This window comes from Mirounga leonina, unplaced genomic scaffold (assembly GCF_011800145.1).
Source record: "Mirounga leonina isolate KUSES-001 unplaced genomic scaffold, KU_Mleo_1.0 Mir_114, whole genome shotgun sequence".
NCBI classification, from domain to species: domain Eukaryota; kingdom Metazoa; phylum Chordata; class Mammalia; order Carnivora; family Phocidae; genus Mirounga; species Mirounga leonina.
In genome coordinates, this window is record NW_023270265.1 from 44,120,705 (window position 1) to 44,147,198 (window position 26,494).

General features: G+C 47.3%; 1 protein-coding gene across 1 annotated transcript in view; it reads right to left on the reverse strand.

The window, feature by feature from the left end:
• FGFR2 (fibroblast growth factor receptor 2) overlaps positions 1-26,494 on the reverse strand; it is a 97,229-nt gene that overhangs the window by 23,090 nt on the left and 47,645 nt on the right. The window contains exons 6-8 of the mRNA XM_035030390.1: positions 13,210-13,400; positions 10,585-10,729; positions 8,319-8,515 (exon numbers count right to left, since the gene is read on the reverse strand). Of these exons, the coding sequence (XP_034886281.1) occupies positions 8,319-8,515; positions 10,585-10,729; positions 13,210-13,400 (533 nt within the window). The remainder of the gene's footprint in view (positions 1-8,318; positions 8,516-10,584; positions 10,730-13,209; positions 13,401-26,494) is intronic.

Consider the following 26,494-nt stretch of genomic DNA (forward strand, 5'->3'; position numbering starts at 1 on the left):
AACCTGAGAAAATCAGCTCTTCGATATTTCGTCTGCCTTTTGGAATGAAAAGCTCAATGTCTCAAGGAACTAGCTCGAGGATTCGAATGTGAAGGGCGTTCCAGTAGCTCTAAGTGCCCTAATTCCACATAACCTGAGGCCCAGGCACTGGGGCCATTCTCTGCTTCTCCCCAGTCCTTCTGGGAACTGGCAGATGCCCAGGCCATTCGATGAAAATCAACGGACTCTTGTCAACTTCTCTTTCAGAAACTAGTGGATTGAACACATGGGATGAAAAGTCAAGGAGCAAAAAACTACATCCTTGATTCATAATCACATGGGAAAGCTCCTCTCCCACCTGCAGCACGCAAGGGCTTCCCCGAGTTTTCTCATTCACCCTCACCCATTTTGGTCTGCGTCTGACAAAATGGTTACTTCTTAAATATAGCGCCTTCCCTGTGCTGGTTTCTATAAAGGAAAACACACCCACTTAAAGGCCAAATTTGAGAATTACTACACAATCCTGGAAAACCATGGGCTGCTTGACCACCCCCTTATTCTAAACCATGAACGAGACTTGGGAATCAGGAAAGTTGGAACATGAGGTTTAACATGGTCCAACCAAGTGGCCCACCCTCCCACCCTGGTTCTGTCCCCTGCATGACTGCCCAGGTCAACTGTACTCCCTAGCTATGCTGATGAACACCTTTTAAATTAAGGTGCCAAAGACGGAATGCAGACGAACAAACTTAGTTGGGATGACCATTCACAAAATAGAGCCTGAACCATTCCCTCTGTACTTCCCTGGGAACTAAGTTATTTGGAAAACCTTTATTCTCTCCTTTGTAAGCCCAAATTGCCCTTAATGCAGATAGAAACCCAAGAAGATGCCCAAGAATGGACTGGGAGGGGGAGAAAATCATTTTAGGAACAGGAAGTTGGTTTCAGTATTAAAATCAAGTTGTATATGATTTTTAACCCAGAATCTCTATTATATTTTATTATTATTATTTTTTAATATTTTATTTATTTATTCATGAGAGTCAGAAAGAGAGAGAGAGAGAGACGCAGAGGCAGAGGGAGAAGCAGGCTTTCCGTGGAGCAGGGAGCCCGATGCGGGACTCGATCCCAGGACCCTGGGATCATGACCTGAGCCGAAGGCAGACGCTTAACCATCTGAGCCACCCAGGCGCCCTCTCTATTATCTTTTAAAACGTACAAGAGAATGGGCACCTGCGTGGCTCAGTCGGTTAAGCATCTGACTCTTGATTTCGGCTCAGGTCCCGATCTCAGGGCCATGGGATCGAGCCCCACACTGGGTTCTCCATTCAGCACAGTCTGCTTGAGGATTCTCCCTCTCCCCCCACCCCGCTCCCGCTCACTTGCTCGCTCTCTCTCTAAATACATAAATCTTTAAAAAATAAAAGTAAAACATACAAGAGAACATTTCTGAGCCTTCTGAGCAATCTTTTCACAGGGAGACTCACTCCTAAATTTAACTATGCAGATAGTACGAGCAGTGCTATTGTGAGCACTGTAAATAATTTTTTCTTTAAAAAGGAGCTGAAGAATCATTAATTTTGGAGCCGAGAGAACTTCGTGAATAGATTGGGCTCCCAAAGGCTGAGGCCTCACACCCAAGTGTCCACATGCTCGCGTGGCTGGCAGAAGCAAGGAGGAAAGCACAAAAGGTAACTGTGTGAACTCACGGAACCCACTCCTGCTCCCCACTAACGCCAGGTACTAGGCAGGGACCCCACCCTGGCCAAACAGACGACTTAGAACACCCCTCCAGCGTGTGGGGCCCAACACACTGCACTACACTGACTCAAGGCCATGTGCTATGGATACAAAAGGAGGCTGGTGTTTTCAGAGACAAAAAGTTCTTCTGGAAAGTTCTCCCCCATGAAGAGGCAAAAATCACCTTTCACTGCAATGGGAACTTGTACCTGAGAATCACAGGCAACAAGTACCGACCACACTAGGAAAAGTCAACCTCTCGATGAGATGACACCGGCCCCAGATGGCCGCGGTCTAGCAGATTCTGCCGCCATGACTCTCTCTGCAAGGCCAGCCAGGTAGCCTGTCGCTACCGGCCCCGCAGGATTTCCAGAATTCCACCATCGGTGCCTGGTGTGCTGCCATTGGTAGAGAGGAGTGGAAACCCAATGGGGAAGTAACGGGGGGCATGGCTCTGAGTGAAAAGGCAGGTCCTCAAAAATCTCTGCTCTTAGTGGCAAGACTTAAGAGTACGATGGAAGAAAGCAGCCTTCCCATGTGGGGTGGGAGAACACAGCATCGTTTTTAAGCTTTCAGGAAGGATGATACAGAAGAGATTTAAGAGTGGCCACCTTCAGAGAGAGAGAGACTCAAACAGTTGAGGGATGGGGCAGAACTTGTCTTGCCTCAGAACTTTCCGAGCCATTTGAATTTTATTCCCATGCCTATGTGTTTCTCTTACGTTTTAGAAAAAGCACCTTCTTTAACAATAAAAATATGTTTGAAACACAGTGACTTGACTTCTAAAATGAGTTAGAAATGACAAGAACCCTGCCCTTCTCCTTCCCCTGTGCTACCATGCTGGGTTCTACGGCATCTCTGCACCCTCCCACGTGGGCACCCCACTGACCGGCCCCGGCCAAGCAGTCAACCCTAGCTGGTACCCTTCCCCTGCTAACTGTTCACGACACGGGGCCCGGTCAGTTCCCACCCCACAGAGGTACCATGAGGGTAAAATGAGGTCACACCCATAAGGCATTTAGTGCTGAGGCTGGCACTTGCTAAGAGCTCAGTTAATATTTGCTACCAACACCACAATAGCTTTCCCTAGCACCTTTTCAGAATCCTGCACTGCCCGGGTCCAAGGGAGCTGATGACCAGCACCTTCCTCTGGGGATCCCAGAAGATCTGGAGCCTGCGGTTGTTTTGTGTGGGAGATGCTAGCTTACTGTGTGCTCCGCAAAGAACGAAACCCCACTGGCATTAAGGGCTGAGACTGCCTTACTGGTTTGGACGATGAGACCCTCTGCTCACAGCCAGGACGGGCTGGGGCTCCAGCAAGTGAAAGAGCAAACCCAAGAAATAAAGGATCGCAGAGTCAGGGGTCAGTCCCAGGGCAGGAGGAAAGCTGGAGCATAAGAACGTCCTCATGACAAATATGGCTCAGAGGCTGCTTAAGAACAGAAAAACCTAACGTTCAGTCAGACGTTAACTGCTCTGCGGCTAACCTATGACCCGAGAGCAATCTTTGCCCACAACCCGAAGGCGAAAGTTCACACACATACACATCTTCCTCCAAACAACCTCGACAAGGTTTTCATGTGAAAGCTTTTAAAACGGAAACCCTTGACGAACTTGGTTGTTAGCATTACTATTAAAAACCTGAAAATCGTGTTTTCGAAAATGATTACTTATGAAAGTTCTGTCCAGATTAAGTGTGGAGGTTTAGATTCAATGTATAAATCTGGAAAATACTTTTGTAAAAAGCATAAAGGGGGAAAAGAGGTAAGAAAATGCCAGAAGTATGAGAGACTAGAATTTGGTCACTCTGTCCATGGAGGTGTTATCTTAATTTTACCTCCATGCATTTTTATTGAGCTTCTAAAATCCCCTCTGGGACTGTAACCATGGCTGGCTTTCTCTTCATGCCGTTTCTGCTGTGAGCCAACGTGTTTCCGGGGCTTGGCGATTCCTCCATGAAACGTTGCATCTTGCTGGACCTTCTTTCCTTCCGAACATGCCCCTCAAGTAATTCCCACTGTCCACCTGTGAATCCCTTGACTAACACAGCGCTATTAAATTATCACTGAGTTTGGTTTGGTTTTTTTTTTGGTTTTTTTTTTTGCACAAAATCATGATCTTCCCTTATCAGGTAGCCTAATTTAAAAATATTCCATGGTTGGCGATCATTAAGTTACTGACAAACAATAAATGGGAACACCCTAAAATAAACCGCCTTCCCGCTCCTCAATCCCCACAGGAACGCTTCTAGAGTGTATTTTCAGTCTCTACTCAACTCCCCACTTTCCGGAATCTCTTTAACACGTGCCATAAATCAAGCTTTTAACGAAATGTGCCTTTTGTATATTTCTACAGTCTATAGGGGAGATTAAGCAAGGAAGTGGGCTTTTTTTCTTTTCTTTTTAAAGGGCCACCAAGAAATAGTGTTACCTCTGGATACTAGAGTAGACTAGATTAGAACCAAGGCAGGGGACCTCACAGAGAGTAAGGCAGGCAGAAGCAAAGAGGGGAGGGGTGACGAATGTGCACGCTAATTCCTGACTCTGAAGCTGTGGATCCACGTTCCCAAGCCAGAAGAGAAGGCCCCGAGTTAACATACTTTTTGCTCTAAACCCTGCCCACCATTCCCCGATGTCCAAACAAAATGCTTTCACCCACCTCGAACCAGGTGGCTGGGATAAAGGTTCAAGGAGTTTCAGGGGTTGGATTCAAAATTTAATTCATCAGACGAGGTGGTTTATCACTCTTCTCCTTTGCCAGGTCTCTGCCTCCCCCATGCTGCTCCCTGGACTCCATGAATCAACCCATCAGAGCAATGGCTCACAGGTCCTGGATGGGCTGGTTCTTCCTAGAAGATCCCAGTAGCCAAAATCCAAATCAGATCTCACACTGCCCTGTCTCTGGAAGGCTGAGAGGGGAGAACAGCCAATGGGGGCACCCACATGGAAGGGCAGAGTCCAGTTAGCCATGCACGGCCACTCTCATTACCCACGCGTGTTCTGGAACCAGGGAGGTCTCACTAGACCACTTGAGGAACCAAAGGATGGAGAATATTCCAAAATCATGGTATTTTGCTGCTAGACAGTGAATGAGCTTCTAGGAGTGGAACCCTCCTTCACAGGGCTCATTGTGTTTAATAACCATTAATGCACAGCCCCTACCCAGGAGATGGGTTTATCTGTTTATGGCAAAAGGGAAATCTCCATCCTTCCCTATGGAAACTTTGGCCCCAGAGAAGGAAGTCGATGTACTCACTGAAAAACTGATCCACCAAACCCAGCAATAGCACATGCCTCCTGAACAAACCTCAATTTCCCCTGCACCCCTCTCCCCTGTGTGCGGCACAGGGAAAGTGAAACCCTCTCTTGAACTGATGGATGTGCAAAGGCTGCCTCCCAATGACTAAGGCTATCCACTGGCAGCCCCAGAGACCTACACAAGAGCTGACAAGCTCACGAGGACACCCTCTCTGGGCTGGTCCCCTTGATCACTCTGATTCCAAAGGAGCTCAGGCACTCCAGGGGCTGGCATGGTATCCGAGCCCCAGCACTGAAAGCAGGATGAACCCCTGTCAAGAGACACAGGGAGACGCTGTGTGTGACCTGCCTCTCCCAACCAAAAAGTTCTCTTGTCTTTCCTCAAGCATCAAAATGCATAAAGAGCCTCAAAAAACTCCTGCTTACCGGGGCATGAACACAAGGAATTTCTTCTTAGCTACCCGAGAAAAGTATTTTTGACTCAAAAAAATAACAAACTGAAATGTCTGTCTCATAACAGTTAAGTCCAGGACAAATTAGTAAATGTCAAGAAGGGAAAACTCACAGCAGGATTAAAAAAAAAAGAAGAAGAAAGGGAGAAAGAAAGAAAAGAAGGAAAAGAAAAAACACAACTCTTCTTGTTCTAAACAGAGAACAATGATGGATTGAGTTGAGTGAGATGTTGTGTGTATGTGTGTTGGGGGAGGGGCGAGGGTCAGGGCCAAGAAGATAACACTCGAACTCCATCATGAAGACGCTCAGTGTTACCGGTGTGGTAGAGGAGGTTGGGCAAATACAGCATGAAAAGTGGCCTTGCAAATAACTAGAAGAACCCATCCTCAAGACATCTGATTACAGGCTCACCTGTCGCCAGGTAAAGGCATGCTTGGCATCCCTGTGGTATTTTCTCTGTCATCAACAATCTGCTGGCCTTTACGGGGCTTCTCATTCCAGCTACAGCCCAATAACCCTCTTTTATCCAGATACCTGATAGGAATCTCCTTCCCCACCAAAGGGGCCATGCTTACTGTCAGAGTGCTCTTTGTAAAGAATCACACATCCATTTTAACATATAAGAGGAGGTGAGGTGTGTCAACATTCCCCCAAATAAATTAATCTCCCAGAGATCTGTTTTTTTTTCCAGGGCATTGCTATTTGCCCACCTTCCTCTGCTTCTCTTATTCTACTTGCCCCTACTAAAACCCAAGACAACTACATTCCAAACGATGACCGCCAAATAACCTTGGAACCACTGGTGAAGGTGACAGGTCTTATCTTGCATGGAACCTGGGTTAGACCAAGCACTCGGGAAATTATGATAAAAGAAAGAAAGAAAAGGAAGAAAGAAAGAAGAAAAAAGGAGAAAAACCTAATGTTACCCTTGGTTATACAGGGGAAAGTATAGCAAGAATGACCAACTGAGGTGGAGACAAAGAAGAAAGGCCAAAGAGAAATGAAAATAAGATGACTAGGGTTGAGTCGATTTTTAGGGGCAGCTGTGTCTTTTATATTTAAGTTAAAAAAAAGAGCATTGTAATAGTGGCAGAAAAAAAGATGATGACATCATTATGGGCCAATGGTCTAGCTACACCAAATTGCAGGTTTCCTCCAGAAGGTAGCATTTTCCCCTATTAGAAAAAAAAACTAATAATAGAGATGGGAACACCACTCCCTTTTCCAACTCCCTGAGGTCAGGTTCTCAAGATGGTGGCTGGAAGAATGGCCCAGAGGTAGCTGGAAAGGAGGAGGGAGGGGGAGGGGTGGCCATAGCCCCTGAAGGTCACTGAAGGCACCATCTGGCCATGTGAAGAGTCACCTTCAGACTGGACTCTCCCAAAGTCAGGCAAGTGGCCTCATCATGGCTTCTCTAGAAGGCCCCAAGAATGACAGTGGTGTCATTTCAATAACAATAGCATTCTTGGTGGCAGCAGGAGTCACCCAATGGGCACCTTTATTTCCCTTGCTCTTAACATAATTTGGGCCATCACCTACACTTGACAACACACTCCAGATGCTATCCTCAGCCTCTAAAAAGAATAAAGAGCTGCCTGATACGTGACTTCAAAGGAGGCAACAAGGACCCATTCAGCCCGGAGCTTGGAGCTGGGTCGAGAACAGCAAGAGCCATGCCAAAACCGTGGCTGGCCAACTGGTTCCTAATCCGTGCTAACGCCAGATCCAGAAAATGTCATCGCCACCTGAAGTCCCAGGAGGGACAGGGCTGGGATTAACCCAGAGTTTCTCGGAGTACATTTCAGAATCACCCAAGGACCCGATGAAAATACAGGTTCCAGGCCCCATTTCAAGATCTACTGGACGAGAATGTCCAGGGCTAAGACTAAGGAATCTGCAATTTTAACAAACGCCCTGTAAATTCTACTAAAGCAGACACTGCAACAGAGCCAGTGAGTTAGCCATTTTACTTGGTTGTCTCAAAAGAAATTCCTCGATCGGAACAAAGTTCCCAATGCTTATTTTAGTCAACACTTCCCATTCATACCTGCCTTCCCCTTCCATCTTCATGAACACAGAAGAAAGAGGCAAAGCATATCCTGTCCCACTTGGCTTTGCAGCTTCGGGTTAAGGCAAAGGTGCAGAGGCTCTATCTTGCCCTCTTCCCAAAGCAAAATGACACCAATCATGAGGTGCACACAAGCAAAAAGTAACCACCGAAGGCCAGTCACGGGGTTAAGAACAATCTGTTGCTCATTCAATATAAAAATCTTTCTACCACCGAATCCATAGCCACACTTGCGAATGATTAACAATAACATAATATATGCATACATTTCTATTTTAAGAATCAGAGAGATCGAGCCAAAACCCAGTTAAGAAGGACATCATAGTCTGGTCTAAATCAAGCAGTAGTTCAGTTTCATCTCCAGGGCGTAAGTTTCTGACCTTGATTTAAAATAAAAGTCAAAGAGAACCAGAGTCCCGCCCTTTCCAACTAGTGGCATGAGCCTGTCTCAAAAACAGCATTAGATCACAGGGGACAAAAGTGGCCTATGATTCAAAAAGGCCGCTGCACTTGAGCCTCAAACACACAAGGGCAATGCCTCCCCGTGTTATTTCCAGTCCTACCGATTAGCTCCCAGAGTCTCACACCGTCATGCTCTCTTGTTCTTGGAACTTGACTCAGCTGACCCGACTGATGCACCAGCACTTGACTCTCCGAGCCCCCAACACTAACTGGAGAGCCACTGAGAAGCATGTCAGGACCGCTCGCACAGCGAAACTCACAGAAGTACAGGATATCGTAGCCGAAAAACAGACCCAAGGGCTGGCTGGGGCGTGGGGGAGGAGTAAATTTCTTCAAACTCTTTATCTACTTTCTGTTACCTGTCTCCGCAAGGGGATGCGCTTGGTTAGCTTGTGCACAGCTGGCTGGCTGCTGAAGTCTGGCTTCTTGGTCGTGGTCTTCATTCGGCACAGGATGACCGTCACCACCATACAGGCAATTAGGAAGACCCCTATGCAGTAAATGGCTATCTCCAGGTAGTCTGGGGAAGCCGTAATCTCCTTTTCTCTTACAGGAGCTAGAGTGTAGACCACAGGGGAGGAACAGATAAGCAGGCCACAGAGTTAGGACATGGGGTTGCTGCATCCCGGCATAATTAAACGAATCACAAGGGGATGACCATTCCCAAGGACAGGTTTCCCAATGACTCAATGCTGCGGAATGGCATGGGCTATGGGCCTGCCATGCACCTCTCGCAAATGAAGGCGAGTAACCAAGGGCTCCCCGCTTGACCACCGGGGCCCAAGCGGCCACTAGCTCTAGCCTCAATGGGCCTCTGCAATCCAGTGATCGTGATGGATTGGCTGCCTCCAAAGCACAAAGGGCAGGCTACAGGGCCACATTCTGTCAGACATTTGGGCAGAATAGGACAGTCATCCACATCTACAGGAAAAAAGAAAAAAGGACTGTCTTCCATGGTGGTCTCTGACGCAAACCAAATCAAAAATTCGTAAATAGAAACAATGCCCACTGTGCATGTGAAGAGATGGTACCTCGCTCTTATTTGGGGGAGCTCTTCCAAAGGAAGATGTGACAGGGTGATTTAACCCAGATGAACACACTTCCATATGAAATGAAATAAATATTCATCTAGTAGGCTGGTCCAGAAAGTTTTCGAATTTCTTAATATAGTCCAGCATATTATTCAACCAAATAAACAAATTAACTGAATTTAAAGGCCAAATTGCCTTTAATATACAATCATTATGTCTGTACCGTGGAACGCTTCTAATATCCCTTAATCAATTACCATTTAAGATTTGTGTTTTCTGGTTATACTGAGGTCACTACACCTTTTCTCTTAGAGAAAAAATAGAAACGGTATTATGTGAGTTTCCACATAATTACTTAAGGTAGCACATTCTTAGATCAACTTCCAGTAATATCTGCTCCCTCCTCAGTCCTCAGTGGTCATTGAGCTACAAGCAGTGTATTTCCAAACAGTATTTTTCTCAAACTGCATTCTTAGTTAATGTGGTAGTACTATCAGGCAAATTGGTTAAGAAGTGCCAATTAGGCACCTGCAGAAGGCAGTACTACAAGTAAAAAGCAAGCTCAACATAAGAGGCATCTCATTGTTTCAAAGCAAATATCCACAGAGCAGACTCACAACAAAAGGGAAAATGGATGCAATGGTATTATTTAAAGCTTATACATTTTAATCAGAAAAAATACTTGCAAGATAGTCAAAACTCCCAGCAGCACAGCACAAAATGAAAAGATCAATTTCTTTTTACTAGATATAAAAATAAGCATGCAGGTAGGCACCATACTCTAAAAATAAGGAATTAATAACTGGAGTGGAACATCATGAGCTAGCAAACCAGTCTATGCAGCTTCACAAAGGAAATGACAAAGAGACACACATCAAAGTAGATCGTGATTATCAGGAGAAGTTCGACGAGGACAGAGATGTCGGTTAAAGATTCAGACAGAAGCAGTATGTAGGCAACAGGGCTTCGCTGATGTTGATTTCTCCACAGGGCAGAAATAACATCAAGCCCAAGTTGGCGAGAGCATGCTTTGCAGGAAAGGCAAACTGAGGGTCCACTTTATTGCAACATGCAGCAAGCCACCGATTCCCGAGGTAGGTAACACACTGCTTCTGTACATCCTACGTGCCGAGGTGCTTCTCCCCAGGCACCCCAACATACATCCACCTATTTACATATCATTAAAAAAGAGAGAGTGGAACAATGTAATAAAAGTACATATGGGGTTTTAGTGAAATGGAATTTGAAATGAGAAAAAATTACTTTGAATTTTACAAAGTAATTTCCCCTTCTTTTCCTTAGAAGAAATGCAGATGGGTGAATTTATACATTGACTCAGTGACTCACTGAAAATATAAGATCCCTTTGGGTTTTAAGGATGAAATTTCACTTGATCATAAATGGGAGTGTGGGATCTCATTGTAAGTGAATTTCCAAAGGCAACTTTCTTATCCCCGGGGGATAGTTTTCAGCATTTTTAAGAATCTTTACGCCAGGATAAAAGGGGCCATTTCTGAGAACAGAAGCTGTGTTAATTTTATAGCAATCAACCCAGAAAAGGGAAAAAACCATGGCGAGAAAGAGCAGTATATACCTGGCAGAACGGTCAACCATGCAGAGTGAAAGGATATCCCAATAGAATTACCCGCCAAGCACGTATATTCCCCAGCATCCTCAAAAGTTACATTCCGAATATAGAGAACCTCAATCTCTTTGTCCGTGGTATTAACACCGGCGGCCTAGAAAACAGGGAAGCAAGAGAAAAGGCTAGACAACATAGGGATGATCGTGGAGGGGGCCGTGGAACCATGAGGCATTGCACCAGGGGCTCCGGCAGGTGCTGGCCACCAGAAGATTCCGATCGCAGCCCGTCCACAAAGCCCACAACCGAGAGACACTGAGCAGCTCGCCTCCACAGGCCCGTCACCACACCGGCTTCACCACCTAGACATGCATGCAATCAGACGCATGGAAAAATCAACCCACAGAGATCCGTTCTCTTGGCCTTTGTGTTGCTTTGGATTTAGGGATGGTTTTCCAAAAGTGTAAGCACCCAAAAGTCCCAGCTGGGTTCTGGTTCTGTTGGCTGCAGACTCCCACCTTGAGAAAAGGATGGTGCTGTCTAAATTATTGTGTTGTAAAGCAAAACCCTGGAGACACGCCCAAGTGGACACCTGGCACGTCCTTCCAGCCCGGTGGGGACCAACCAGGGTGGAATACTGTGTCAGTTACCAGACTCTGATATTCATGTGGAACCATCTTGACTCACATTGCATGAAAGAAAACAGAAGAAAGTACGATCTTGGTAGCAAAGAAACTGGTTTTTTTTTTCCTTCAATATAAACATTTGAGTGTGAGTCGTGACAAAGAATGTCAACCGCTGCCTTCAACAGTGTCCACATCCATAAAATGGATTATGCTCCAACTTAGGATAGCAAGGTCAAGGACAGTATCTCCTAAGCACCCATTATGTAACCAAGGAAATGATATTCTGTTGGAAAAATTATCGCGTGCCAATATTTCTCTACCAATCTGGGGCAGAAGAAGGCATGAATTCTGCTGATACGTAAATGTCCCAAATTCAACAGGCATGCCTGTCTGTGTTGAAACTGCTGCTGGTGTGCAGAAATGACGGGGAATGTGCAGCCCAAACAAGATAAACCAGAAGGAACGACTTAAAAATTGGGTGGGGGGGTGGCAGGGGGTGGCAGGTAATCTTTAGAGGAAATGAGAGCAAGCACTCTGAACATCGTGGGCATTTTTCCATGGCTGCTGGTATCCTACCAGCTGCATCACCGAAGAAAGATTATGACGAATATACCAAGGCCACAGAGTCATCCTAGAAGCTGCCTGCAGTCTCCCAAAGCACCAAATCTTTTCAGCTTCTATATCCAGCCTTCTTTTAAAAAAAACAAAAAACAAAAACACAAAACATTGTTACCTTGCTGTTTTGGCAGGACAGTGAGCCAGGCAGACTGGTTGGCCTGCCCTATATAATTGGAGACCTTACATATATACTCCCCAGCATCCGCCTCAGTCACATTGAACAGAGCCAGCACTTCTGCATTGGAACTATTTATCCCCGAGTGCTGGAACAGACACAGGAGAACAATATAACGGCCAACCAGGAAGGACTTTGCACTGTCTAGGGACCCACCACCAATACACCACCAAAAAAAAAAAAAAAAAAATCTCCATTAGGTCTAAGGAGCTGCCTTAAAGGGTTGTGGGCTTAGACAGAACAAAATAAACTAACTGGTGGGCCATGGAAGTGACCCAGTGGAGAGGGATAGAAGGGTGTGATCAATACCGAGCAGAACGGACCCGCAATTCCCCAGGCTGGTCATCTTTTTCCAGCTCTTTTGACCACTGGGATTCTCAGCTGGGGAGAACACCCCATCGGTTGAGAGTTCTTAGTGGAGCTACCTATGGTTCTATGGGAAGACTGTTCTTTTTAAGGACGTTTTCTACGAGCACCTACATGCGGGAGACGTCGTAGGCAGTGGCTAAGGAGAGGCTTACTGACTTAGCTGCCACTTGCTATCACCATCCTGAAGCGCAAGACAGATCTAAAAATTAAAGAGGCTGATGCCATCACCAAGTCCCCTCTTGCAAGGAACCAAATACGAAATACAAGGAGAAAGGAAGTCTCCTTGTTCAACATTTCGCTGGTGCAAAAACATTTTCTAAGGTTTGTCTAAACCACATGTGAATGAATTTCAAAGGCCAAAAGCCTTCTTTTAAAAGTAAAATGTAAGTTGCCTCTGACAGATGGCTACTCCAATTTGATCCTAACATCGTACTAAGAGAAGTCGACATTGGCGTTAACCATAAACACTGGTACCACACGAGTTTACAAAGCTCTTTCAATGCACGCCATTGCATGAATTCTGCACAACCACCCCGTAGGGGAGATGGCATCATGATCCCCACTTTTATGGATGTGCAGCTAAGCCTCAATATCTCATATGAGACCTCAGGGCCAATAAGTAGCTGAATTATTCTGACTCCCACTTGAATAGCCCTTCCCTCCCCCTCCCGCCCCCCATTCCCTTCTGCAATTTTACTAGCAAGCCTAATAATCTGCTAATTCCCTACCACACTCTCTTCTGGCCGGTCAAGTAAGACCAACAGATCCAACGGAAAATCAAAGAACCTGTCCCCACGTCCACGACAGAGACCCCAGGTGTGGGTCCCTTCAGATTCAGAAAGTCCTCACCTTCAGCACCTTGAGGTAAGGCAGCCCGTCGGGCCCGTATTTGCTGCCGTTCTTTTCTACATGTTTGATCCACTGAATGTGGGGCTGGGCATCGCTGTAAACTTTGCAGACAAACTCCACGTCACCTCCGACCACAGTGGAGGCGTTCGCTGGCAGTCCAGCTTGGAGGATGGGCCGGTGTGGCGATCGCTCTGAGGGAGAGAGGGAGGAGGGGGGGAGAACCGAATAAATAAGTTGTGTGTCCAGAAGGCTGTTCGTGAACACAAGCCAAAAAGGCCTCAAGTCTGCTGGCTGACTCCTTTGAAATAACACTGCGGCCCAATGCATAACAAAACCGACTTCAAAGGAGACTGCTGGAGCGCAACCCTTGTAAAAAGAATACTTATTTAGAAAACAGAGAGAAGAAACTTCTGATAGCTCAAGTTATCGGTTGTCCGTGGCCACCTACTGAACAAGGGGAAAGATTTTATGTTGACAATTGAAAGGACAAATGGCAGGGGATGGGGGCCTCTTCACTTGTCCCACTTGGGATAATATCGGGAGACTCACTCTGACCGTAAGCTTAACACCACAGGCAAGGGACAAGCCTAAGGTCACCCTGAACACCAGAATGGCTCCCATACACAGTGTCTCCCGAAAATTCTCTAAGGCACTCTGAGAAAACCTCCGTTTCTTATTTTGAAAAGAAAACCGAAAGCAGGAGCTCAGAGTGATGAACAGACTGAATGAACAACTGCGTTCATCCCTTTACTCTGGACTTCACTCCTTTTATTCAACATCCATCCATTCATTACCTCGATATATATTGTTACCGTCTGCCAAACGCTAGACGCACCAGCAGACATTCCTTCTTCAGATGGGGCACCAAAAGAAACACAGACAGACACCAGTTCCCCAATCCTGGCGATGTTCTAGGCCATGTTCAAGGAAGCCCCAGAGGGGGTATGCTAGCCACCACTCCCCGCCCTCACTTGCCTTGCCTCTCTCTCTAGGCAAAAAGTTCTCAACAGAAGACACCCTACATCTTATGCCTGGAAAAGTTCCTCTCCCGTTTAGAGGGGGTCTCTACAGAAATCATATAGAGGCAACCAGGTCAAGGTATATGAGAAACTGTAGGCAAGAGTCCTCAAGAATCTGGTAACAGACCAGCCCGTTGTGTGATCCTGTCCACAAAGGCCCTAGAATCCCAGGCTGACTGCCATCTTACTACGTGACAATTCGGTCAAGAGTACATACCCAATCATCCATCCAGCCATCCACAAACGTATCATCCCACCCCCACGTACCTGCACGTACAAGCCAGCCTCCCCCTCTGTCTCCCCACACTGTAGATACCACTGTCTTTGTCTAGACTCCCAGCTTTAAAAATGGCCAAGGGAAAGAAGGAGATCCCAGCCAACCCAACACACCAAAGACGCCTCTCCACCCTACACCTGAGTATCCCTGTGCACTGGATTGGAAATAGCAAATCAGAATGACAGATATCTAAACCCTTCTATATTTGAGCCTTTCAGATTAAAATATCATTTGCTGGAATTTGTTGGACACAAGCCAAACCATGTGCAAATTGATTTTACTGCACAAGCCTGTTGGTCTTTAAAAACTTAAAAAATAATAATAATAATAAAGAAAAGAAAAAAAGTGCTAGTGGGTTACTCTTAACACATTTCATTCCAGAATCTTCCATCACTTCACAGACACCTACACTTTCACATTAAAAAGATAAGGATTTCAGAGCCTCCAAAGAAGTCATTCATTTCCCAACATTACCCTGCAGGCTGAGCAAAGAACCCAGAAGTCCTACTTTTGTGGGCAGAAAATCTCAAAGCTAGGATCCCTTCAAACATAACCAGAAAGCCTCACCCTTCGGCGGACACTCCATCCCTGCGATGGGCCACGGCCAGCCTCCCCGTCAGGTGTGGCAGCCAGCTGGATGCCACGGACACCCGGCTTGCAGCTGGACAGGGCAGGGCTGGTTTAATCCTGGCTAGCCCCATCCACGTGAGAAGAGCAGAGTTAAGGGTACACACACACACACACACACACACACACACACACACACTCCTCTGGGCTGGATACTACCAGCCAAGCTCACAAAATCCGCTCCTTTACACATACCTCATATTGAGGCGGTTTACCCTTTCCTGCAGAGAAGTGCATTTTAGGTATCCATTCATTCCCTGGCTCCGTTTTCCAGTTTTGTGTCCGTGTGTTTGTGTGTTTTAAGATAAATATTTACAGTGGACCTAAATATTTATTCTTAGAAACAAAGGTCCTATAAAATCTTAAATGTCATAAGCCAGATCAACTGAATTTCAAACCAAATTCTCCTTCTTAAACATACTTGTTTCCAATAAATCGTTTCACAAGCAAACATTGTGCATGTAATACCAAATAATGATGCCCTGGGAACAATGAGTGCTTTCATAAGGCCGCCTTCTCTGGCCGGCGCCAGCTTTCAGCAGGGAACGTAGTCACTGGGGCAACACGGGCAGGGCCGGCTGCAAGAGGCGCTGCCTTGTTTTACTTGTGGTCAACGTGCTGCTACGTTCCAGTTATTAAGTTATTCCATTGCTATCCGGACTATTTTCACCAAGAGGGGAAAAAAAAAAAAAAAGCCCTTGCAATGGTTTAATGTTATTGCATTTGCAAATTACAGCGTACCAAATGTTACCGCTTGCAGTCCTGAATGTATCCTTTCAAATTTTCTCACCTTATACAAAATAACCTCTTAACCACCCCCGCATACCTCCGCCCCTTCTCACTTTGGGTACAAAAACTGCAAGTCGGAATCTCTCTGTAATCGAAACCTTACACCGTCTTCCAAAACTTATTACAGCTGCCTTCAGTATAAAATGAAACCTTAGAGAATGTTATTTAAAATGTTTTTAAAAAGTCAGTAGGCCTCATGTTTCGATTCTCCACATCAGGCTTTGATTTCCTTTGCAACCTTATTCTCTGCCTTTAAACAAGTCAAAGACCAGGCCCCAAACATCTTGGGAAAGGTCCCGGGATGCCGGCATCCCCCGAACTGTGCCTCTTCTCAAATCCTTCAGCGATCGCTCTTCCCTGGTGTCTGTCAGACCCGAAAGAACAGGGATCAGCAGGAAGGGGATGACAGAAGTTAGAACTCCTGTTCTAACTTCCGAAACACAGGGGCGAGAGCAGGGTGCAGGCAGCAGCTCCCGCAGAGATGGGACCTCTGTGGCCAGCTCCCCAGGGGCCCCGGGAACAAGGCAGTGATGGTGGGCACAGGGACCCCCTCCCAAGGGCTAATGTGCTCTCCCTGGAACCTCACCAGGCCCCAGGCAGAGCAAATCCCCCAGGTTCCCAAGCTTTGGGCAACAGGCCGATATAAAAAGAAGAAGTCAATGAATTATCTCTGGGTCACGGACTAAAACTCAGAGCTGGCCCATCTCTCGGTCTTCTATGGGATGATAAAAATCACAGCCTCTCTACCAGGAATGTTTTACAGTTTTAGGCAAGGTTCTCTTACTGCATGTTGAACTCTCAGATCTTACAGAAAACAGATTTTTCTCTTTCCAGGGGCAGTGAAATAAATATAAGGAAAACCAAAAAGCTGATGAACAGCTCAACCTGTGTCCTTAGCGCGATTTTGAAAATACACATTCTGAGCACAACAGGTGGCAGAAGGTCAGTGCGCAGACCCGAACCAGGTCGCGCACCTTTAAAGGAGTGACTCTAGGGCCTCTATGTGAATTCCAACTTGAGAGAGAAGGGAACTAAGCCCAGAGGGCACGGTTGCTGCCGATGGGGCACTGGCTGCCCGGCTGGAATGAGGTTCCACCAAATTGATGCGTAGTAAACACAGACTGAAGTGCTTTAAAAAATACATGCTCTCCCCCACAAGTTCTCTCTCTCTCTCTCTCACTCCCTTTTGTCAAGAGCTCCAAGTGAGTCCACTTTCCTCAAGCAGAAGGCCCAGCAGCTACGAGTCTGAATTTCGAGACTGACCCTCCCAAGTCCTGGCCCTGACGCTGGGCGTCACAATCAGAAAGAACAGGCGGAAAACAGCCTGCCTCGTTCCAAGAGGTAATTATTGAGAAAAAGAAAATACCTGAGTGACAAAGAATAAATCTTTGTTAATTGACCACTGAAACTTTATAACATGCCAGTCCTCCTCTGGACATAATAATATGCTTGGCTCATAAGAGATCTACAACTTTTGCTCTGACATAGCAAAGGCCATAAAAAAAGTCCACGGAGCAGAGAGGCCTCATGCCTACAGGCTCAGTAAATACGCATCCCGGGGATCAGAAGGAGACCAGGTTCTTAAATTACACCTATAAATTAATCAAGCCCAGAGTTGCTGGTTTCCCAGCACACACTGGTCTCCTGAGTATTTCTCCCCAAAAGTTCAGCAGTGCTTGCCACAAAGAACCATTTCAAAGCTGTTCTCTCGGCAGCAAAACACCCAGAGACTCGAATCACACTCAGTGCCCAGTATTGATCTGGAAACAGCACGTCCCCTGCTCTGGGGCACCCATTCATGTAAGGAGTGTAGAGAACCTTGCCGGCTCTGTCCTTAAATTGAAATCAAAATTTAATTACCCCTCCTCTTAAATGGCAGTTTCTTAGCAACTCCAAGGGGCTGAATAGAGAAAGAACGTTCTACACGATTTGGAGGACAAATGAAAACAACGGAGAATTCTTTTTCTAAAGCCCAGCCTCGCTTGTTTTCTAAAGAGTAGGTAGTGGTTGCTTTTGTTGCCTAAAAAACACACTAAACCAGTTAGCAAGAGGCGATCAAAGCCCTCTGAAGTCTGAGGAGCCCAATAACCTGCCAAAGACCTCACACTAATTACAATTAGTAGAATGAGTTCATTGCCTTGTCAAGACTCTACCTAATGCATTCAACACAGTCAGGAGAGATCGAGTTGGGTTCTGAGTTTTGTTTTCCCTACGTTTTTCTCCAGCCTCTAGAAATCAGCATTGATCAGCAGAACTGATCTCTTTTCTTTTAGACACTGGACTCTTTTAGAAAGAGCCCAAGTACCGGTAGCTGGTATTCTGACTTGTCATCTTCTAGAACAGATGGAGTGGCCTGGGGTACTGAGCACCCAGAATAACTTAAAAAAAAGGAAAAATGCCTTTTCGTAGAAGGTCACTGGTGTGTTGCTCTCTCTCTCTCTCTCTGTCCCAAGCTTAGCTGAGCCTCATTTTCCACCCGCGTGGACATCTGACCCTGAAAGTCTTGCAGAACCAGGCTGGGTGGGGATCCAGCTTCCTCCAAAACATACACATTTTTCCAGCAGAGAGAAAGCAAAAAAGTCTCCAGACCAGGCCTGTTTGGGGAAAGCCACAGGGTCTCCCCTCTGGTGCTGAAGTCCCTCGGTGACTTGCGGAGGCTGCACCATGTGAAATGCTAGAAGCAAAACACCACTAATTCCTTTGTGCTTGCTCGATGAGGTGGAGAGTGGAGTGAAGTGCTCGCCGGGGCGGGGCGGCCTGGGAAGACCGAAGCAGGTGAAGGCAAAGTGCCTTCCCTAATTAATGTCATCGACTGCATTATGTGGCTGGGGGCTGAGTGGCTTCTACCAGCTGGGTGTCAATTTAGGTCTTCTTGGGCAAATTACCGAAGCCGGGCAGTGTGTTACTTACACCCCACATGTTTACGATACCCTGAGTTCTGTGCCTTCAAAAGTTAAACCGGAACTGAAGACTCTTAGGTGACCACAAAGTTATGTCCAAGTGAATTTCAAAAATGCCCTTCCTTTAGTTAAAGAGAGACATGGCTTCGGGGCGATGGAAAGTTCTGGGGATAGACGGTGGCGATCGTTGCAGAACCATATGAATGTATATTTCATGCCACTAAATTGCACATTCAAAATTGACTATATAGACTTAGCCATCGTTTTTTTTTTTAAAGGGAGACATGGCAAAGGCGACTACTCTCAAAGAGCGAACAAGATCTATTTCTAGGGTCATGGAAAACCTGCCTTCTCAATTAGTTAAGTGTATTTACCTTGTCGAGTTTACTGAGAGCTTTTCTCTGTTCTGACACAAAGACTCCGCACAAGGGCCCTCCCTGTCTTGTGCTTGGTTTTCACGCTGATGTAAAACTCAGACGTCAGTCTCCCCAGGCTCACTCCAGCGGCGCTGGGGTAAACACAGCTGAGAGCGGTCATGCTGGGAGCCATATCGCAGAGCCTCAGCACCCCACCACTCGCCATAGGGGGTGCAACATCTTTCAGGAATGTAAGATTATCAGCTGGTGTCTGCATAGCTGGGTTTCCTCCATGGAAAGCGCATGCTGGAGTGGAGATGTTTTTTCAAAGTCCCGGAATGAAACATACCTTTCTGCTGAACTCCAAATCAGAATGCCTTCTCTCAAATGATTTGCAGAGAAGCTAAAAATCAAATCACTGGGGAGCCCCCAAAGACAGCAGCACTCAAAATGAAGCTCTTTAGGTTGGAGATGTTTCAGTGACATCAAAGAGATCCAGTTAGTCCAGCTCTAGAAATCATCCCAGAAAAAGAGTCACCCAGGTGGCCAACAAAGATGTGTGCAAAACTTGCCTCTTTTGTAACTGGAAAACAAGCTAAACACCCAATCGGGGGGGAAATGATGAAATAAATTATACACTATCCATGACAGAAGAGCATACGGATCACAAATAAGAATGAAATCATCAATATGTATAGACATGGAAAGAGGTCTACAAAAATAATGTTCACAGGTTAATCAACTCCCACCATGAAAAGACCTTCATTCTAGAGGAAGTCTAGAAAAATCGGGCGCCTGGGTGGCTCAGTTGGTTAAGCAACTGCCTTCGGCTCAGGTCATGATCCTGGAGTCCCTGGATGGAGTCCCTGGATGGAGTCCCGCATCGGGCTCCCTGCTCAACGAGGAGCCTGCTTCTCCCTCTGACCCTCCCCCCTCTCATGTACTCTCTCTCAAATAAATAAATAAATCTTTAAAAAAAAAAAAAAGAAAAAAAAAGGAAAATCTATCACACTAATCTCTTCGAAGCTTTATTTTGCTTCTGGGGTGGTTCAAGCAGAAGTTAAAGCTTTCAGCCCATCTGAGCAAACAAGAAATGCTTCCCTTTGGTACAAACTACATGAGAAGTTAAATGATAAAACCTTATTCGTTTTCTTAGAGGCAAACTCAGACACTGAACCTAGAAGTGATTCTCGATACTCCTTGCTGTCAGCGTCACCTACAGAGAAGCGTCCAGATAGCCCCCCAGCTCACGAGAGGCTCCACTTCTCACTGTCTGAGCCTGCTGGGATGCCTCAAGCCAGCCTGCAACCCAGCCTACTCCCCACTGAACATTCGCTGATGGTTTCACACACAGAATGATCTTGTTTCTATTGGCCAAAACGTAAAATGCAAAGGACTGAATCTTTTACTTTTCAGGCCCAGTCCAGAGTGTATACTGAACCCAATAAAATGAGGACTTCCTTGGGGTGCCTGGGTGGCCCAGTCAGTTAAGCATCGGACTCTTGATTTCAGCTCAGGTCATGATCTCAGAGTTGGGAGACTGAGCCCCATGCCCCATTTTGGGGCCCCACGCCCAGCATGGAGCCTGCTTAAGATTCTCTCTCCCTGGGGCACCTGAGTGGCTCAGTTGGTTACGCAACTGTCTTCGGATCAGGTCATGATCCCAGGGCCCTGGGGTCAAGCCCCACGTTGAGCTCCCTGCCCAGCGGGGAGCTTGCTTCTCTCTCACTCTCCTTCTCTCATTCTGTCTCTCTCTCTCTTTCAAATAAATAAATAAATAAAATCTTTAAAATAAACAAAAAAGATTCTCTCTCCCTCTTCCTCTGCCCCTTCACCCAACCCCAACCTGCTCAAGTGCACTCTGTCAAAAAAAAAAAAAAGAGGACTTCCTTTTTCAAAGAAGGCACAACTGTCAAATGATCCTTCTGGAATAGTATCCAATACCTGTCTTGCAAAATATCACTTTCAACCTGATATGAGGGGAAATAGGTCTGGTGCACAGTCTGACCTGTTGATTTGTATACTTATTTGTACACTTACTTGGTCTGTATACTTATGTGTGAAAGAACGCTCTGAGGGGGACGCTCTGGGAGAAAGAAAGAAAAAGTAGTTCTAGCAACTTCCAGAAACCTCCATCCCTATCTATCATCATCCCACTGTAGCAGTTTTGGGGTCTTCTGAGCACAGAAGACATGAGACATGACATGAGAACTCCAACAGGGCAGAGCCCGCGTCTCAGTCAACTGACTGCCACCCCCGTCCTAAGGGAGGCGGCGGCCATAAAGGCGCTCTGGTGGAGGTATCATTTGAAACGTGAAGAAGAAAGCTCATGGCACTTCTATATTGACACTTCAATGACAGTTGACCTAATACTTCCCAACTGGGGTCTTTTGGTTTATAAAGGTGACTGGAAATCGAAGCTGTATTAAGTGTTTGGAGAGAAGCTCTGAAGAGGACTCGCTTGAGAACTCACCGTGCTAAGAACCAAACTCCAAATAGAACTCACACGTTAGGGGCGCCTGGGTGGCTCAGTGGTTAAGCGTCTGCCTTTGGCCCAGGTTATGATCCTGGGGGTCCTGGGATCGAGCCCCGCGTCAGGCTCCCTGCTCAGCGGGGAATCTGCTTCTCCCTCTCCCCCTGCTCACGCTCTCTCTCACTCTCTCAAATAAATAAATAAAATCTTTAAAAACCAAAGTCACCCGTTAAACTGCTTTTCTTCTATTATTCCAATTCGGCACGCCCCGCCAGAGCTCTTACGAAGTTCTAGCCCATTCCTGGGCACTGTGACTGCCAGCAGTGCACTTCGATCTTCATGCTGAGACCAGTCACCCACGCTCGGACAGCGTCAGCTGATCTCCCCAACCCCTGCCCCGACCCATCCTACCACCAGGTATGTGAGGAGACCGTCTTCTTACGAAAAGCTCTAAGACCGTAACTTTCTGTGACACTTCCACATCCTCTTTGCCCACATCACAGACTCAATGCCAAAGATGAGACAAGAGATCAAATATTAGCCTAGCCTTCTCCCCAGCCACCTCGGCCGGGACCCCGGCCAGAATCTAAAGCAATCAATAAGGCTTCCTTCCTCAACTATGGGGCAGAGGGCAACTGATGGCTTGCAGAGAACACGGCAAAAATGCTGACGCTGCGAAGTCCTAACATGCCCCATCCACGCTGGCTTGCACCTGCTCCCACCTCGGCAGCGAGCACACAAGACACCACCTGCCTGGAAGGACTAACTTCCGGCTGGTCTTGGTCCTGCGGGAAAGCACTCATATGCCCGTCAGTACCTTTGGAGTGACGTAGCTACCCACCGACCAGCTTTTGCCCCCCAGAATCCCTGTTGTGAAACAGGTATAAAAATCTGCTCTGTAATAACCCAAAGCCCATTAAACAGTAGCTCAAAGGAAGTTTTGAAATCTCTGTCCTGGAGGAACGAAGAGGACAGACCACTCCTTTAACTGGGGCTGCGCTGAGTGCCTCCTGATCCAAGAGGAGGTGTGAGACCACTTAAGGATAGTGACTAACAATCAAGCACGTGGTTCTATTATTTAGAAGCTCTGCCCCCCCCCACCCCCCCCCCACCCCAGCTTTACAGACAAGGGAACTGAGGGTCAGAGGTTCCACGCCTTCCACGGCCACAGAGCTGCCCAAGCTGGAAATGGAATGTGAAGCCCTCCACCATGTAATTCCCACAAGGACCTCCAGGGGCGCCTCCAGGCAGCAGGGGAGTCCGGGAGCGTTGACATAGTAGCCCTCGTCGGGAAGGAAAGGGGGAAATGGCTCTGGGGCCACAAAAGCAGCGCAGGCCTTTGCTTCCTACACAACCCTGCTCAGTTCCAGGATTCTTTTTTTTTTTTTTTAAAGATTTTATTTATTTATTTGACAGAGACAGAGACAGCGAGAGCAGGAACACAAGCAGGGGGAGAGGGAGAAGCAGACTCCCCGCCGAGCAGGGAGCCCGATGAGGGACTCGATCCCAGGACCCTGGGACCATGACCTGAGCCGAAGGCAGTCGCTTAACCAACTGAGCCACCCAGGCGCCCTCAGTTCCAGGATTCTATGGTAACTGAACAAGCTTACTTATTAAGGTGCTCGCTGTGACCTATGACCGAGCGTGGCACCCCAACCCACTGTCAATGGGCGGGGGGGGGGGGTTCTATCTCCCCCGGGGTGCGATTTCACCACTCCAGAGCTGGCATGCAGGACCAATATCAGGGTAAACACACCAAGTCTTAAACCCAGAGCAAGAAAAGGAAAGAATTAGTTGGCAGCAAGAAGATGAGGATGGAAAATCAAATGGGGCCTGGCCAAGAAGCCTCTAGGTCGAGATACTTCAAGTTCAGAACCGCCAGGGGCTCTGTGGAGCTGAGACTGGTGGATGCCAGGGAAATGCACGAGTGTGGCAACTCTTGAACATGAGAGTCAAGTGTTTAAGGCGTTAAAAATCTCTGGATGTATGGTTTCATGTGGTTTAACGTTACCTACCATGACAGCCACCCCTCATCAGACAGAGAAACGAAAGCTTTGTCTAGAAGCCCGGGTGTGATGGAAACGAGGACAGACAGGGGTCTTCCATGAGGAGCAAGTGAGCAGGAATGAACCCAATTTTGAGTTTCAGTAAGAAACCAACCAATTAACGAGGCCACTACTTCTTCATTTACTTAAATGCTCCTTTGTTCCAACCCCCCCCCCCAAAAAAAGAGTCCAAAATTCACCCTGGAAAAGTGTGGCTTGAGGGACTCTCACTTGCCTCAGTCCCTCTTCTGCTCAGAGATCACACTGGAGGCTTTGTCCTCCCAGGACAGAGGCTACCCCGAGCAGTAAACAATTTATGCAATTTCTCCTTCTCCTGCTGGGGATGGGCTGCCAAAAGCTCAGTGCCAGGTGTCAACCCCACAGCCAGGCTTATCAGTCAGTGCCTGGAATAAAAGACTCTTCATTCCTCCTGAACACACACCGGAGGGGGGTTAGCACCAGGACAGATTCCTTCGTGCTTTCAGGCTCCGTCCCATCATGTCTGGAGCCCAGTTAGAGCAGATTTATGTCAAGGACTAGTCGACAGCACCATTCTGCTCTGCCGCTCTAAGCAAGTCAGGGCTGGTGAGGAGGCCTGAGTGACCCCCACCCAGCCAGAGGTGTGCTTGGCCATTGACTGGCTCCCAACCATCCACTGAGACCCTGTCTGGAGCTTACAGCTCTTGTCCCAGGGGCGGACAAAACTCTAGAAAGTCAGACTGATAGATGACAAGGCATGGCTGACCTCAGCAAATCCAGAGGCACTGTTTCCAACCTCCCCTGCACTCTGCCCCGCAAGTATCCAACGCCATGTGAAAACCTCAAAACTTAGATCTCATGGTCTCTGGGATTGCAGAATTGGGACATGCAAAGGGAGAAAAAGTTCATAATCAAAGCCGATGGACTCTATGAGCGAGGAGGACCAACTGGTCCATTAAACACTTTCATCTCTCTCTCTCTCTCTCTCTCTCTCTCTCTCACTTCGTTGTTTTGAACATGGGGCGGGGGTAACAGCAGCACCTTTTCAGAGTTTTGCAGTGGTCCCTGCTGGTCCACACCACGGGACACATAAAACCGAGACCCCCATGTGCAGTGCATGGAGCATTAATCTAGGTTTCCAGAACACCCAGATGGAGGCCCGCGCTCTGGTGTTCTTTTAAGTACTTGGCAAATAAATCCCGCATCGCCTCAACTATCAGCAGGGTGGGAGGTGAGGGTGGACGCCACCTTCAGGAACTTGGAGCTCTCAAACACCACGATCCTATCCTGCAACGGGACCAGTCCTGGGACAGCCGTGACGACTGCATTAACCAAAGGTATAAACCCAGCAGGACACGTGAACGGCAGACACTGGCCCCTTCTGTGGGTCCCAACATGGCATTCAGTTTATTTAATAAAACTTCTGATGGAGTCTAATGAAAGCTATTAAAAATGCCTTCTCAGGGCGCCTGGGTGGCTCAGTCAGTTAAACATCTGCCTTCGGCTCAGGTCATGATCACAGGGTCCTGGGATCGAGCCCCGCATCAGACTCCCCACTCAGCCTGCTTCTCCCTCTCCCTCTGCTCTCTCTCATGCTCTCTCTCCCTCAAATAAATAAAATCTTTTAAAAAAATAAAAATAAATAAAAATGCCCTCTAACTCTCCAGAAAGTCCAGGTTTGAAGGAAGAAAACCAGCATTTGTTGCTGGCCACGTGATGCTAATTTGGTGCGGGGCGGGGGGGGGTTGTTTTTGTTTTTATCTGTTAACCCAAACAGATTCCTCATAACCACTGTAGTGGGTTGAACTTGGCCCCCCCCAAAAAAGATAAGTCCATGTCCTCACCCCTGGAACCTATGAATGTGGCCCTATTTGAAAACAAGATCTTTCTAATTAAGTTAAGGATCTTGAGATGAGACCATCCTGGATGGAGGGCAGGCCCTCAAGCCAACGACAGGAGTTCCTGTAGACGACACACAGGGGGAGATCTGAGACGCAGAGACGAAGGCCACAGGAAGACAGAGGCCGAGACAAGAATGACATGTCCACAAGCCGAGGGCGGCCAGCAGCCACCAGAAGCTGGGGAGAGGCGTGAAACTGATGCCCCCTCAGAGTCTCTAGAAGGAACCAACCCCGCTGACACCCTGACTTCAAATGTCCGGCTTCCAGAACGGAGATGGAATCACCTTCCGTTGTGTTAAGCCATCCAGTTTGTGCTCGTCACAGCAGCCCCTAGGAAACGGACACAACCATCACGGGAATGAGCAGGTACCATTATTCCAACTCCCCCGATGAGGCCGGAGAGGCTCAGGAAAGGCTAAGGGACTTGTGACAACTCCCTCGGGGCCCTGCTGCTCTCTCCACACCACCAGGCTGCCTTTCGTGGACGTAAATGGGTCTCGGCTCCTTCATTTGCACACACAAGGGCTGCGAAACCCAAGGTCACGGGATCTGTTCCAGGTTGTGTCTTCTTGGAGGCAGGGCCGTCAGAACCCGGTGCTTCAGCCTCATTTCGCTGATGAACGAGGGCCAAGACCCGTCACCTCCCGGAGCCAGCCCTGTGAGGGGAGCCTGGTTTCCGAGAGTCACAATTACCGAGATGCGGAACTTCGCGCTAATTTTCCCTCGCAAGTAAATGGCTGAAAAGTAATGGTGTCAATTTTAATGAGGATCAAGCAAGCCTCCTAAAAGGGCTCCCATTTCCCTCACACACAACAATGGCTGGCTGTTTAATTCCAGAACACAAGAATGTCACTTAAATTACACGGCTTTTACGTGAAAGTGCTTATGGGAATGCCTTTCCGAGGAAGAATTTCAATAA